Source organism: Rattus norvegicus, chromosome 16, assembly GCF_036323735.1.
Source record: "Rattus norvegicus strain BN/NHsdMcwi chromosome 16, GRCr8, whole genome shotgun sequence".
Taxonomy (NCBI): Eukaryota; Metazoa; Chordata; class Mammalia; order Rodentia; family Muridae; genus Rattus; species Rattus norvegicus.
Window position 1 is genome coordinate 26098986 of NC_086034.1, and position 14709 is coordinate 26113694.

At 42.3% G+C, this 14709-nt stretch overlaps 1 protein-coding gene across 2 annotated transcripts in view; it reads right to left on the reverse strand.

Moving 5' to 3' along the window:
* Nucleotides 1-7735: 7735 nt before the first annotated feature.
* Nucleotides 7736-14709, reverse strand: part of Sh2d4a (SH2 domain containing 4A) — a 69349-nt gene continuing 62375 nt past the window's right edge. For both annotated transcript variants that reach the window (XM_039094496.2, NM_001012048.1), the window contains 2 exons: nt 9183-9403; nt 7736-8768 (listed from right to left, as the gene is read on the reverse strand). In XM_039094496.2, the coding sequence (XP_038950424.1) occupies nt 8676-8768; nt 9183-9403 (314 nt within the window). In that variant the 3' untranslated portion in view covers nt 7736-8675. The remainder of the gene's footprint in view (nt 8769-9182; nt 9404-14709) is intronic.

Genomic DNA, 14709 nt, shown 5'->3' on the forward strand with positions numbered 1-14709 from the left:
GGATGGGATCTTGGGAATGATCCCATTCCCCAAGGGGTCTCTGACTTGATTAATACATTCATACTTTGTGAATCAGTACTTCAAGCATTCATACTTTTACTTACATTCATAATTTGATAGTGGTAGAAAGCTGGAAGTGGTCAGGAGTTTGGAGGAAGAAAATCCAGTCCTGGTCCTCTAGACTTTCCTAGCTCCCTTCATTTCTGCCTACTTGTAGAGCGATTTAACCCCAACCTTATGTAAATGAAGGTAAGAGATGCCTCACTACACCTCAATAATGGCCTGAAATTCAAACTTAGACATCAAAGGAAAGCAGAAATGAAACTGTATTGAAGAACTTAGTATATTACCTCCTGCAAAGAAAGGACACTGCCAAATGCATAGCTTTCCAAAGGCCCCTTCTAAGTTCATGAATATTTACTCTATTCCTTGTCCCTATATGTTACCTGAATAAAATTTTTGTTTGTTTCTTGAGACAATGGTGTAGGAGGAGAAGCTGATACTAAAATCTGGTTCCCTAATTGTTTCTTGATGTGTCAATAAAGATGGCAGAAGCTAATCTCTGGGGAAAGGTAAAGAGGTGGGATTTCCAGGTCCCAGGAGGAAGAGGAGAGAAAGAGATAGAGAAAGGGTTTTTCAGCCAGGTCAACACAATGGAGTCTCTCATTCTGTAGCCCACAATGGACTGAAATTCACAGGGTTCCTTCTGGCCCAGATTCTCAAACAACTGGGTTACAGCTGGGTATAAGCACATCTAGAGAGCAGTCCAGTTATCTTCTAATATACTTGGGGCCCCAATCAAGTACTACTATTGATTGTGTTGTGTGAGAGCTGTTAGCAGCTTATCCCTACTCTTTCATTGATGACAGAGCAAATCTTCAAAAATCAGAGCATTTGCACTACAGAAATTGGCAGTTAATGTGACGGACAGGCCTCTCAATTTTGAGCCACCACCCCAATCTAGCCTTTTGTTAAACATTTGGCAATCAACAGTGATTTTGAACAACATATCTCATACCCCTGTGCTGGATCTCATCAATCTACCACTTTCCAGCACATATAGAGCCAGCCACTGGGTCCATAAACCTGGACACCTTAGCTTCGTCCACATTAGATAAGTAGCTCCCAGAATTTTAACTCTGTTTCAGGGGGAAAAACCCTCTAATCATACCTGGGCTTGGGTCCTTGTGGTTGCTGTTATGGCTTCTGCATCCAAACCACCACTTGCAGTTTGCGTGGTTTGAAATGAGTCATTCCATGTCTCTATGAATCCCAATTTCTTCCTTTAGGATGAGTACAATCAAGTCTATAGCCTACAAGTGTTTCAGAGTTAAATGAGTCAATGCAGATATAGTATTTAGGGTCTGGCCAGCACTTAGGATATGCTTATACACTGCCTCTGGACAGTGTTGAGCTTCTAAGTATACCCCAAACATCTTGGGCATAATCAAGGGCCCAGTGTGGGCCATCCATTCGAGACTTTGAAACCACCACGGACTTTCATCCTTTGTTTTGTTGTCCTGACAGATTTGTAAAAGAAAACACGTAGTAGTAGTATAAAATATAATATATAGCTACCAACTTCGATTCCAGAATAATAGGGCTGATGAAACAGCTGGGCAAACACTCTTACATTCAGAAAAGCTTCCAAAGTAAAAGAGAGAGAGAGAGAGAGAGAGAGAGAGAGAGAGAGAGAGAGAGAGAGAGAGGAGAATGGCTTCCATTTTTCAGGTGCAGAGAAGTGAGGCCAAGAAATGTTCAGAGATTGGCCCAGAAACTGACTCCAGGACTCCATGTCATCACTCATCCTGGGGCAAACTCCAGATGCTGTGGTTATCCAGCAAGTCCAGACCTCAGAGCTCTTCTGCCTTGTTCTCTCTTTCCTCTGTCTTTCCCCTGGCCACACATAAGGCACACAGAGGAGTGAAACTCACTGACACGGCGAACTGGGAAGAGCTGCACTTCACGGCCACCTGCAAGTCACCAGCTGCAGCGTAATTATGAGCTGGGCTGGGACTGTGTTTGAGAGTGAAGCCTGGGGATCAGGCTCTTAATCAGGATCTCCAGAGGTGAGATTTAAAGACTGCCTCAAATAGAAAGCCAGAGGAGGGGCGCCTGGTGCTGAAAGAGAGTGTTCCTGAGAGTTTGCTGGCTGATGAGACAATGACCTTGGGCCATTTCTTAGGAGGGCAGGTATGTTTTGCTTCTGCGCATATTGATGTCTGAGCTCCCTGAGATTTCGTTCTGGCTAGCTACGGATTATCATTCAAAGCTGTTTTTCCTGGCAAGACTCAGGACGTGCTGTTGCTGCCAAAAAGTTATGAGTTCTGTGCCAGTTGATTGGGGGGATTTAGGGTTTTTTTTTCCCCAACACAGAGAATAAGTAATTTCTTGTCCACAGAGATACCTTTCCAAATGTCCTCACTGCTTTACTCAGCCTTTGAAGGTGCCCTCTGCAGAAGTCAATCCCAGCATCCCCTGGGTCTTATTGGCCGTGAATTCTAGTAAGAAAGAGGAAAGAGACCATGGAGAAGAGAATAGGAAGGAAGTCCGTGATGAATGTCACAGCATGGAAGGGAAGAGAGAAGCTAGGCCATGCTCCTGCCTCCACTGTCTCCCAGTGTTGGTCAAGTCAAGTAGAGCCAGGACTGGGAAGGCAGTCTGTAGAAATAATGGACGGTCTATGACTCTGGTATGGGTGGTTGGGAATGCTACATCTATGCCTTATCCTTCAGTCACACTTTAGGTTGAGGCAAGCACAGTGCTGCTGGTAGCTCCCTCTACCTCAGTTCTCAGTCCTTGCAGCTTCCAGGTCTCCCACCAATCTCAGCCACCAACCCAAAACCTACAGTAAGCACCTTGCCTCCTGGGCTCTCAAAGGCCATTTGAAATGCGTTTAAATTTTGGGAATAAAGACAAAACAAAACAAAACAAAAAATAGAATACCACCAAATTAAATTTAAACCATACCTGGAGTTTTTTTTTTTAAATTTTTCTTTTTTGTCCCCTGCAACTAGTCTCAAACAGAGCCATATATAGTAGATGACATCCACAATGTGTGTGTGTGTGTGTGTGTGTGTGTGTGTGTGTGTGTGTGTGTGTGTGTAGGGGCTGTCAGAAATAGCCAGGGTGGCATGGGTGAGAAGCTTGTGTAGCACTCTTTCACATCTTTTGATGTGAAAAAGAGAAAGAAGAGAAAACTGTTGTGGCACAGATGCTTGGCAGGTTTGGTGCAGTGCTGGGGTGGGAATGTTAGTAGGATTTTGACTTGGTGGGGATTTCTCAAGGTGGGGCAACTTTCCATGGAGAAAAATACACAACTGAAGTAGATGGATTTGGGCAATGAATCAAATCTGCTCCATTAGCATGGCATCTTGCACCACCTGACCTAACAGGGACATAGGTATGTTCCAAATTCATAAGCTCCCTCCCCCCTCAAAAAGGAGTGTTAACTTGTGGGGGTTATTATTAGGAATGCCTATGCCACTGGGTCAATAGACAACTCCCAATTCAGGGATAAAAGATGGCTACCTTGGGGTTGTCAAAATCACTAGGAAAGTATCCCTCCCTTCCTATGCCATCTCAAACCAATGCTAACTGATCCACTTCTCCTTAGGTCAACTAGCTAACGTTCTGTGTAGATTATTATTATATAACTTCCCCTTGTTGCCTTAAAATATTTCTTCAAAATCCAAGAAAGTTACCATCAGGATGCATGGCCCATTGGTTACATAAGCTGAATTAATAAAGAAAACTTCAGAGGGAGTGGTCACACTTAGGAAAACATTTGCTGTGTTGGGCACTTAACTCTTCTAATCCTTGGGACCCAAGTGACTTCAGTAACTCCTTTTAGACTCCTTTTAGACTCCTTTTAGAAGTAAGAGCTCATTCGGGTTTAGCAAAATGTTTGTTTCTATGATTACACATGACTAATTGATGATAACAGGCAGGATACAAGCCCAAGCCTTCTGGGCTTTCCTTCTGTTATGTCAAGCTACTTCATTGCCCAATAATAAATTGTTATCATATGCTAAGGGAAAAGAAATTTTATCCTGTAAGCCCCTTGATAGTTTTTAATCTTGAGCAACAGAGCTAAGCCTCTGCATAGAGATGCAAGTTACTCACCATCCTGAAGACACATTTGAAGTGTGACTGTATAGTGTCACAGTAGAATTAACATGGCAGAAAATCCAATCTCTCCATCCACACAGTCAGAGATGAGCAGCTCTCTCCTAATACACAGCAGAAAGGAGGGATGAACACAACGAGAAGACTGTGAAAACAGAAGATAAGGAAGAGAAACCAGAGCATGGCTAACAGATATTCCTAAAGAACAGGAACGAACAATTTAAGCAAAAACATTAAAGATGTAGTTATGGAAAAGCTCCAATTACAAGGGAGAAAGATGCATTCGAAGAAATACATCCTGGAATAAAGTCATTTACCATGTTCTCAACAAAAACTGAAGCAAGGAAGTTCCAAGGATATGTACATGCCATTCTATAAGTATCTGCTGTTTATCCTGCACTCAAAATAGTGAAATCCCAGACTACATATGTGTGAAGGCCTCAAATATACCTAGATTCTAGTGCACTGAGAGGGATACCGACATAGAAATTAGATATTGCAACCATTTAGGCCACAAAGCATTGCTTACTGCCCTCTGCTTCAGATCCTACCTTGACTCTTTCATTAATTGATTATGGTTTGGATGTGTAAGCAAAGGAAACCTTTTTCTCCCCCAAGTTGTTTTTGGTAGTGGTGTTATCACAGTAATAGAAAGCAGACTAGGGGGCTGGGGATTTAGCTCAGTGGTAGAGCGCTTACCTAGGAAGCGCAAGGCCCTGGGTTCGGTCCCCAGCTCCGAAAAAAGAAAAAAAAAAAAAGAACCAAAAAAAAAAAAAAAAAAGAAAGAAAGCAGACTAGAACAATTCCTATGTTCTTCTTTAGCCTAGATAAAATTTGAGCTAACACTTATGATGGCTATAAAAGTCTGAGATGACTACAGAATGGAGTTTCTGGAATCTTGCTGATGGAAAGAAGAATCAATGTAGGCAGAGGCTAACACTTGGCTCCAGGCCAACACACAAGTGTCCATATGTCCAAGGCCTGGGATTGGAAACCTGTACAACAGCCAAAGACAACTCCCCAGACCAATAAAGCTTGAACTGGAAGGGCAGGAATCTGGTCTTGTTGACACAGCAGAAAGAGAAAATCAGGGTTAGAGTTAGACGTCACCTCAGACCACACCTAGTGCCAGACACTCCTAGGACAACGACGATGAGTAGTCAGACTTCATCAGCCCATTCAGTTGAAATTCCCAATTCTATAAACCATTTTCCTACTCTGAGAATTTCAAATATTTTTCCTGGCCATTGTATCACCAAGCGCTAGACAGTTTATTGCTCTGCATGTCCATAACTGGTAAGATAAAACAGTACAGAACTCAAGTCTAATCCTCTTTGTAATACATCAGGTTAACTGGGTTGAGTTGTTTCTTAGTCTTTTCTCAGTCACTTAATACTTTTAATACATTTGGACACAGCCATACTTATTGCCTACAATAAAATTTTAGGCAGAGGGTGATGCTGGAATTTCATAAATCTTTGAAATTATTAGTGATTGAAGGATACTTTCAACTTATTCCATTGAGTAACAGAACACAGATCCTTATGATTTCAGAGCCGAAGGAAAATAGAGGTCACTCAGACCATCCCTGTGCAGTAAAAATGAAGACTGAATAGTGTGGTGGGTTCCCATGGGGAGTGGCATTGTTCAGACATGTGGTCTTATTGGAATAGGTGTGGCCTTGTTGGAAGAACTGTGTTACTATGCAGGTGAGCTTTGAGGTGCCTATGCTCAGGCTCTGCCCAATATGGAATGAGAGCCTCCTCCTGACTTCCTGTGGAGGGCAGTCCCCTCCTGCTGCCTGCAGATCAAGGATGTAGGACTCTCAATTCCTCCAGCACCATGTCTGCCTCCAAGCTGCCATGATTCCTGCCATGATGATAATAGACTGCACTTCTGAAACTGTAAGTCAGCCATAGTTAAATGTTGTCCTTTACAAGAGTTGCCATGGTCACATGTCTCTTCACAGAAATGAAACCCAAACCAAGATGAATAGTGTGATGCTTCATCTTGTCAATTCGGTTGGATTTAGGTTCACTGTGGGAAAACACCTCTGGATATGCTGGTGCAAGTATTTCCAGAAATATTTAGCTAAAGAGAGAAGTCCTACTCTGGATGTGGGCAATATTATCCTATGGGCTAGAATCACAGACTGAATAAAAAGGAGAGAGCTGTCATCTTTCTTTACTTTCTAAATGCGGGTTCTATGTGACTAGCTGCCAGAGCCGACTGCCGCCACGCCTTCCCCATCATGATGGACTGCACTTTCACACCCAGAGCCATAATAAATCCTTCCTTCCTTCCTTAAGTGGCTTTTGTCTGGTATGTTTGTCACTGCAATGATAAAAGTAACTAACATAGATAGGTGAAGTGCCTATTCAAAATAATCAAGGAAATAGTGGGGAGAGATAGGAATAGCACAGAGATTCCAAGCCATGTTACAACGAAGCGAAAAGGCAGAGGCTTATAAAAATTTAACAATACAAACCACATGGACTATTTCAAGAGACAGTTGACTGGAATCTGAATTTCAAACTTTTCTCAGTAGAGTGCACATCAGACTCTACTTCAGCACATTGCGCTTAGGAATGAGTGAGACACACAAAGGACAGACTGTAGCGCCATCTATTTTATTTAGAAAGCAAAGTTAAAAACAAAAAAAAGCTAGCACTGATAGGCTATGGTCAAAGTAACTTCCTCCCAGAAAAGAGGACACTGAGTGACTCACAGATGCTGTGCCCACTGTCCAGAGATTGGCCTTGCCTCATTGATGCTGGACTAGGAAGGGATGGAAGTTGTAATTTAGGAGTGATGCAGGGTAGGAGATTACTTGCTGAATAAATCTGTGTCCCAGCTAACCAGCATTACTTGGGGTCTTATTCCCATGTACTACTTTTATTTCCTCTTGAGGGTACATACTGTGTAGCAAGAAACAAGTCCATGAAACTTGTGTAGGGATGTATGGTTACATAAACTATTACACTAGTTTTCTGAGGCCGCTGTAAAATTTTGCCATATATTCAGTGATTTAGAGGTTTATTATCTCACATTTCTAAAGCCTAGAAGACTGAAATAAAAGTGCAAACAAGTATGAACAAGGCCATGCCATGTTTTCTTCTAGAGTCCTAGGGAGAATCTGGCCCTGGGTCCTGCTGCCTTTCACAATCCCTGCCATACCCTGCTCACAACTACAGCACTCTACTCTCTGTTTCTGAGGTCCCTTAATCTTCATCCTTCTGTTTGTCTATTTCTATATCTTTTTATACAGATGGGACACATTGGATTTGGGACCTACCTTATGTATCCTTTTGCAAAGATCCTATTCTATATCAGTTCATACTCATGTACAGGGGGGTCTGGACTTCATGTATTTTTGGTGTGGGACACAATTTGACCCTCAATAGTTGGTATCCAAACTACTCACTTATTCTAGTCTTCTCTTGGTATCACGAACATATCTGTCCGTACATGGCCATACACAGCATCTTTTCTATTTACTTTCAGATAGAGGGAAGGGAGGCAGAGCAGAATGGAGAAACAAACTCTAAGATTAACCAGGTGGCTTAGGGTTCCCAATGCTGTGAAGAGACAACATGACCAAGGCAAGTCTTCTTATAAAGGACAACATTTAATTGGGGCTGGCTTACAGATTCAGAGGTTCAGTACATTATCATCAGAGCAGGAGCATCAAATCTTCCAGGCAGGTATGGCAGAGAAGGAACTAAGAATTCTGCATCTTGTTCCAAAGGGAACCAGGAAAGACTGAATCTCTCAGGCAGCTAGAAGGAGGGTCTCAAAGCCCACCCAATCAGTGACACTTCTTCCAACAAAACCACACCTACTTCAACAAGGCCACACCTCCTAATAGTACCACTCCCTATGGGCCAAGCATATTCAAATCACCGTGCTCAGGGTTATTTTCACTGGGGTTTTGGTTGGTTGATTTTTGGTATATGGATCCCAAGTCTTAAAACTTGTCTTTCAATTTACACTTGGGCCTTGCTCTTCTGTCTTCTATATCCTCACTCCAACAGACACAGAAAGGGTGGTCTTTTGAAGATAATCTTACCCCTCCATGGGGACATTTTTTCCCAGCATTCTAAAGCCAAGATGTAAGCTCATACACACAGAATACTGAAACCTTTCCTTGAATAACAAAAAGGGAGTGTGTAGATCATAAAATTGTTCACTTGTTCTTTTAAAATAATATCTTAGTTGCTAAAAAGACTTCAGTGTACCCTCATCTCTTTTATCTTATATCATTATGGTCATATCCTTAAGGTCCTAACCTTCACATTAGGATGTTGCTAACATGGGTACCTTTCCCCTTTCCCTTTCAGAATGAGGATGAGAGAGAGGTAATATCCCTTTAAACTGAACTCCAGCAGTTATGCAGAAGAGAGGTTCCAATGAAGACCTCACAGACATTGTTCACTGTTGGCTCTGTCACACAGAGATTTTGGCATCAGACACAAATGTCCATCTCAGAGGTGTCTGTCCAGAGGAGAACCCAGCTGGAGGCTAGAGGCTGATCTGGATGAGAGTTGTCACTGGAAGAGCTCCAGGTAGTCAGGTGGCTTGTCTTGTTGACCACAGGGGAACAACAGGAGTTCCTTTCCCAGAGAGGTTATAGGCTCCTCCTGTCAATCAAAGCACAGGGTCATTAGGCAGCTGTATGGTAGATGTTCATGCTACCTCCTTAAGGGATATCACTTCTCTACCCTGGCTTCATGCACACCTAGATTGGCTTATGACAAGATTAAAAGATTTTCCTCCCGGTTTCTCTGTCCTACTGGAGTCCAAGCTCTAACATAGGACCATCCTCAGATATGATCAGTACGTACATCTCTAGTGTTCTCAGCTCTAATGGGATATCTCTGAGTATGTCAGGATGATATGAGAAAGGAACTGCAATTAAGACTCCTCATTATCAGCAGAAATTACTTACCACCCAATTGCTTACCCTTGAGCTACATCTCTAGCCATGCCTTTCTTTGTTATATATTTATAGGACAATAATTCCTAATGTACGTTAAGCATACGAATGAATTCACCTTGTGATATTCCACCAAATCTGCCAGGGTAGCATGCTGCAGCTGGTCTACACCCAGGAAGCTGTAAGAGTTGGCTGATGCATCTATGAGGAAATGTTTGCAGCCTTCCTCAGACAGGTAGGACAGGGCATAGCCCTTGATCTTTTCACTGACTCGGATGAGAAAACTGCCTGGCATGCCTGTGCTCAGAAGTTCATTTGCTTTCTTCAGTGTGAGAATCCCTGTGGGAAAGGGGGAAAAAGTCATATCAGTCAAGTCCGTACAAACTACATATAGCCCCCTTCTATATGATTAGAGTTTGGTGAAAATCAGAATAAAATGTTCCATGTGTATTTGAGGTCCTTGGGAATCAGAGCAAAGCAAAGCAAAACAAAACAAACAAAACCTCTAGTATTTGGTAACTGTACAAACACAAAGCAAATGGATAGTTTGTCAACTTGACACAAACTAGAATCACATTGAGAGAAGGATCTTCAGTTGAAGAATTACCTCCATTAAGCTGGTCTGTGGGCTTGTCTGTGGGAGCATTCTCTTAGGTAATGATGGATATGGGAACCGTCTGTGGGTGGAACCACCCTTGGCAGGTGGTCCTGAATTGTATAAGAAACCAAACTGAGCAAGCCAGTCAGTAACATTCCTCCTTGGTCCTGCTTCAGTTCCTGCCTTCAAGTTTCTGCTACAAGTTCCTGCCCTGAATTGTATAGGAAACCAAACTAAGCAAGCCAGTAAGCAACATTCCTCCTTGGTCCTGCTTCAGTTCCTGCCTTCAGGTTCCTGTTATGAGTTCCTGCCCTGTCTTCTCTCAGAGATGCATTGTGGTTTGGGAGTTATAAGCTGGAACCCAAGTTGCTTTTGATCAGTGTTTTGTCATAGCAACAGAGAAACAAACTGGAACGGATAGTAAAAGAACTGTATTTCAAACACAGTTTCACTTAGAGACCCATTTGGGTCAATACAGGTTGTCCACCACTTATGAAGGTCTAGTAGGTTGTCCTGAGGGTGGTGCTGGGAGTTTTCATTTCCAACTTTAACTTTGATGTTCTTGTAGGGCCACCACTGTCTATCAGTAAGTGTCTATCAGTGGTCTGGGAAGTGATCTGACTTGGTCTAAAACAGTAGATCTTGAAAAGAATCACATGGGACATTAAAGCACCCCTGTTGTGAGTTAAAGTGGTTTGCACAGAAAAAGAACTGAAAGGTAAAACCTACCCAGAATATGGGTAACACTATCTCATTGGCTAATGAATGAGATGGAACAGAAGGAGAAAGAAGAGAGGTAGTAGAGGGATAGAGTTCTCTTTTCTCCACTTCTTGGTCCAGGATGATGTGACTAGTCTGTCCCACACATTCTCCTTGCCAGTGTTTTCTGGTTCACCATGATGTGAAGAGCCTTCATCTATCGTTCCCACTGCCAATGTTTCTCAAACATGGAACCAAATAAATATTTTCTCTCTTGTGGTATTACTGTTACATGTTGTGCTCACAGCAATATAAATAACTGATATAATTGTCATGGTATGATGATAATTCTATTCTCAGGGTAGAAGCCAAGGCTGCTACTATTTATGCACAAAACAGTTTGGCACTGAAAAAAATTTATCCAGCACAAAGCATCAATGGTGCTAAAGTTGAGTCAGCCTGGTCTAGGAGGTCCTGCAAATTAGGGAGAAGACCAGAAAAGACTAGTCTACTGAGTACCAGGTACCAATTTTAAGTCTTCTGAATTCTACTGCAACTAATCTTCAATGTATGTATCCATGGCCTTTGAGAGGCTAGTGCTTATTTATATCTATATATCTACATCTCTCTATGTCTATATCATCTATCTACTATCCAAAAAGATAAGCTCCAACACATACACACAGACACACACACAGACAGACACATACATACATACAGAGAGAGACAGAGAAAGACAGAGAGAGAGAGAAAGAGAAAGAGCTTTATATAGAGAGTTATAATTAAGATGTCTTCTGAATTCTCACTCTCATTTCCTAGTTCATAGGATTTGACTTGTGTTCCAAAGTTCCCTCTCTATTTCTATTGCAATTCTTGAAATGAATAGATAACATTGTAAACATACAGAGAATAAGGAAGTTTGCTGAATTATCTCATAGGCTATGATTTGGGAGGGGGGAGCTATGTTCTTTTCATGTTCATTTTGCCTTGCAGCGGGCAGAAAATCTTGGCTTCTCTTGTTCCACCTTTAGTTTGCTGCTCTTTCTCAAGTTCTGATTATTAAGAAAACAATCAGAAGCCTTTCTTGTGAGAATGGGTTTTCACAGCCCTTTCAATAGCTAGTGAATTTTTAGTTCGTTAAGAATTAAGCCCCAGCCACCCAGAGCACAATGTAAAATAAAAACCATTTCTGTAAATAGATCTTTAATGAGAGGAGGACTTTGAAAAGCCCCATTCTTCCCCAGCCAAAGTCAACCCACAGGTACTTCTCCTACCTGCTTTTTCCCATCACTAGTAGGGAGATACAGGCCTATGTCCAATCCCACAACGCCCTGCATGAGAGTTCGTGTCAAGCTTGGGATTTGGAAAGTGCTGATAGATCTCTCTATTCTGATAGGAAATAGTAAGCCAAAGGAAAGAAACCCAGGGCCTCTCTTCCAGAGACACAAGCTCTATTCTTGTTCCTTCCAGAAAGGTTGTTGATTTGTAATTACCACATACATCTACCATTGTTTAAATATGAGCCCCCATGACACTCAGACCCCAGTTCATGTTTGTCCAATGCTTGTTTCCTGGATGCTGGTACTGTTTTTGGAGGTCGTAAGAGTTTTGGGAGGTAGGACCTAGAGGGAGGAAGTAACTGGAGGGATGCTCTTAGAACTACAGCTTGCACTGCCCCACTTGCTTATTCTCTTCCTCTTTCCTATCTTCCACAATATGGGATCTTCTGCCACATGTTCCTGTTAGCAGGATGTTCTGCCTATGCAGATTGGGCCAAGCAACAATGGGCTTGAACCCTCTAAGACGATGAGCGAGTGTTGTCTCTTTTAAGTTGTTCTTTCAGGTATTGGTCACAGCAACACAAGGCTCAACCTGTCAGTCATCTTTCCATACTTTCTCTGGTGGCACGCTGGCAGCAATGGCCACACCGTTACTAAGCTGAGTTTCTCCGTTTGGAAGCTGCATTGTCTGTGTCAAACAATGGCCCAGCAGACACAGGTTGCTTTCTTTCCCTGTCTCTATTGACTTTATAGCTATACATCTCTGGTTTCATGGACAAATTGTCTGGGAGGCAGCCATAAGTTGTAAGAAGGCCACAAACAACCAGTCTCTGCCAGAACCACCCATGACAGAAGTTTGAAGGCTCCATGTTAGATTGCCTAAGAAAGTAACATTTCACTGACACTGCAAATCTCCCTTCAGAAACAAGGATTTATTAAGCCTATGGCTGGAGGAAAAGCAGGACTATGAAAAACACTTTCTTATTACAGCCAAACTTACTAACAGACTGTCTTTAGTTCTAAGTTCCTTCTACAGAATGAGCAGGTGTGTGCATGTGAGTGGTATATGTATGATATATATGAATTCCTTAAAAGAAAGTTCTTCTGGAAAATTATAATAAACTCGAGCTAAGAGCATTTTCCCCCTAAAATTAGATGACTTGGTGAGCATAATTCAAAGTTCCTACAAACCTTCTAACCTCTGCAACCGAAGCCCATTACACAAGATATTAGCACTAACTATCTAATCTCCTAAGACACTCAAACACAATAAAGTGATTTTGTAGTAAATCCCAGGTCATAATGCAACCTCCTTGCACGCCACAGGAGTGAAGGTTAGCTCAAAGGTGAAGGCCGTGCAGAGCAGACTGGGTTGTGCAAGAGGGTAGTTTCTATTTTCTTAGCACACGCTCTTGCATCTAAAAACACAGGTTAATGTAGTAGATCCTTCAGAGAAGCTCTTGGGGGTCAAGGGCATTGGATACCTTTGAGGAGTCATGGCTACTGCCAGGCTTATAAGAGCCATTCCCATGGAGGACATTCGGGAGTTCTTGAGGACAATGCCATGGTCCAAAATCAGGTACTTACCAACATAGTATGAGAAATGACTTTACAGACTTTAGATTTTCCCTATGCATGGCTCTAAGAATTATGAAAGAAGTGGCTTTATTCCACTTCCCAATTCAGGACACTTTAGGGCTATCACCAGGGATTAGCAATTTTCACACAGTGCAAGAGAAACAAAGCAATCTGAGGTCCTTGATGAGGCTCTGTGATTGCAGAAGTAGATGTCAGATTTCTTTTATTTATTTTGTTTGTTGAGTTGTTTTTTGAAATAGCATCTCTCCACATAGTCACAGGTAGCCTGGAACTCACAGATACCTGCCTTTGCTAGTATTAAAGGCATTTGCCACCATGCCTAGTTAGATTACTTTTATTCAGTAAGGCTAATGGGATAGATTTCTACCAGGAAAATGGCCTGCATATTTTAATTCAGTGAGAAAGTAGCAAAAGAATGTGAGATGTCACTGCATGAGGTCTCATGGCCAGCAACTGACTGCTGAAGAGCTGAGAAGCAGTTAAAATATTTACAAGTGTGAAGATTTGGTGTTGTGTGGCCCAACCAGTAGAGGTGAGAGCAGAAGGAAGTGTTCCACACACTCCTCTCTGTGTAATGATAGGGTTTGGATCCTTCTATAGCAGTGCCCATGAAACAGGGCATTCTTCAAGGATGGAAATGCCCTCTGTATTGGCCAGGTGATTGCTGCCAGCCACAAGTATTTATTGAGACCTGAACTAGAGCTGGTATGGCTGTGGACTCAAATTTCAGTTTTGTTTACTGAGTTATTTGGCACGTGCAGTCAATAGTTACTACAAAGGATTGTGTGATTTTCAGATCAATTTAGAGTGAAAGTTTGACCAGAACAGGCCCAAGAAAACTGACTTCTGTCTAGAAAAGATCAACAGACCCCAAGAGACTCAGTGACTTGGAAACCCCAGCAGGCCTCTATCAAAAAGCTAAAGGGAAGAGTGCTCCACAGGAAGAAGTAAGGAGGATAATCGTTCCCACAGCACCTTCTGGAAAATTCCTACCCAACCTACAAACAGACAGTATGGGCATTTGGATGCCTCCTGGGCTGTTTACTCTGAACTTGCAGAGCCCCTGGTTCTGGTGGTGACTTCTGTGTGCTTACCTGGTCTCAGCTGTGTGGGCTCAGGCTCAGCAAATTCCATAAGGACCATCTTGCCCTTCTATCCAATTCCTTATGACCTCCTAGCAATCAGGCATCTCCCTCACTGACGTCCTTTATATCTTCAGCTGGAAAAGACCCAGCTAGGTGATTTCATCTCACAATGGACAACTCTATGCAGCTACTGCCTCTGGCTTCAGAATCGTTAGAGTCAGGGGATGTATGTCCTATATAAACTGGCATCGGCTGTGCAGCTTTACAACCTCCTTACTATGTCTAGAAAATAGAGCGTTTGGATTAAATGAAAGATTACTAAATAATAATGTAATCTGCTTCATTGAGCCTTTAAAGCAATCCTACAAAGGGGATTATTACTCT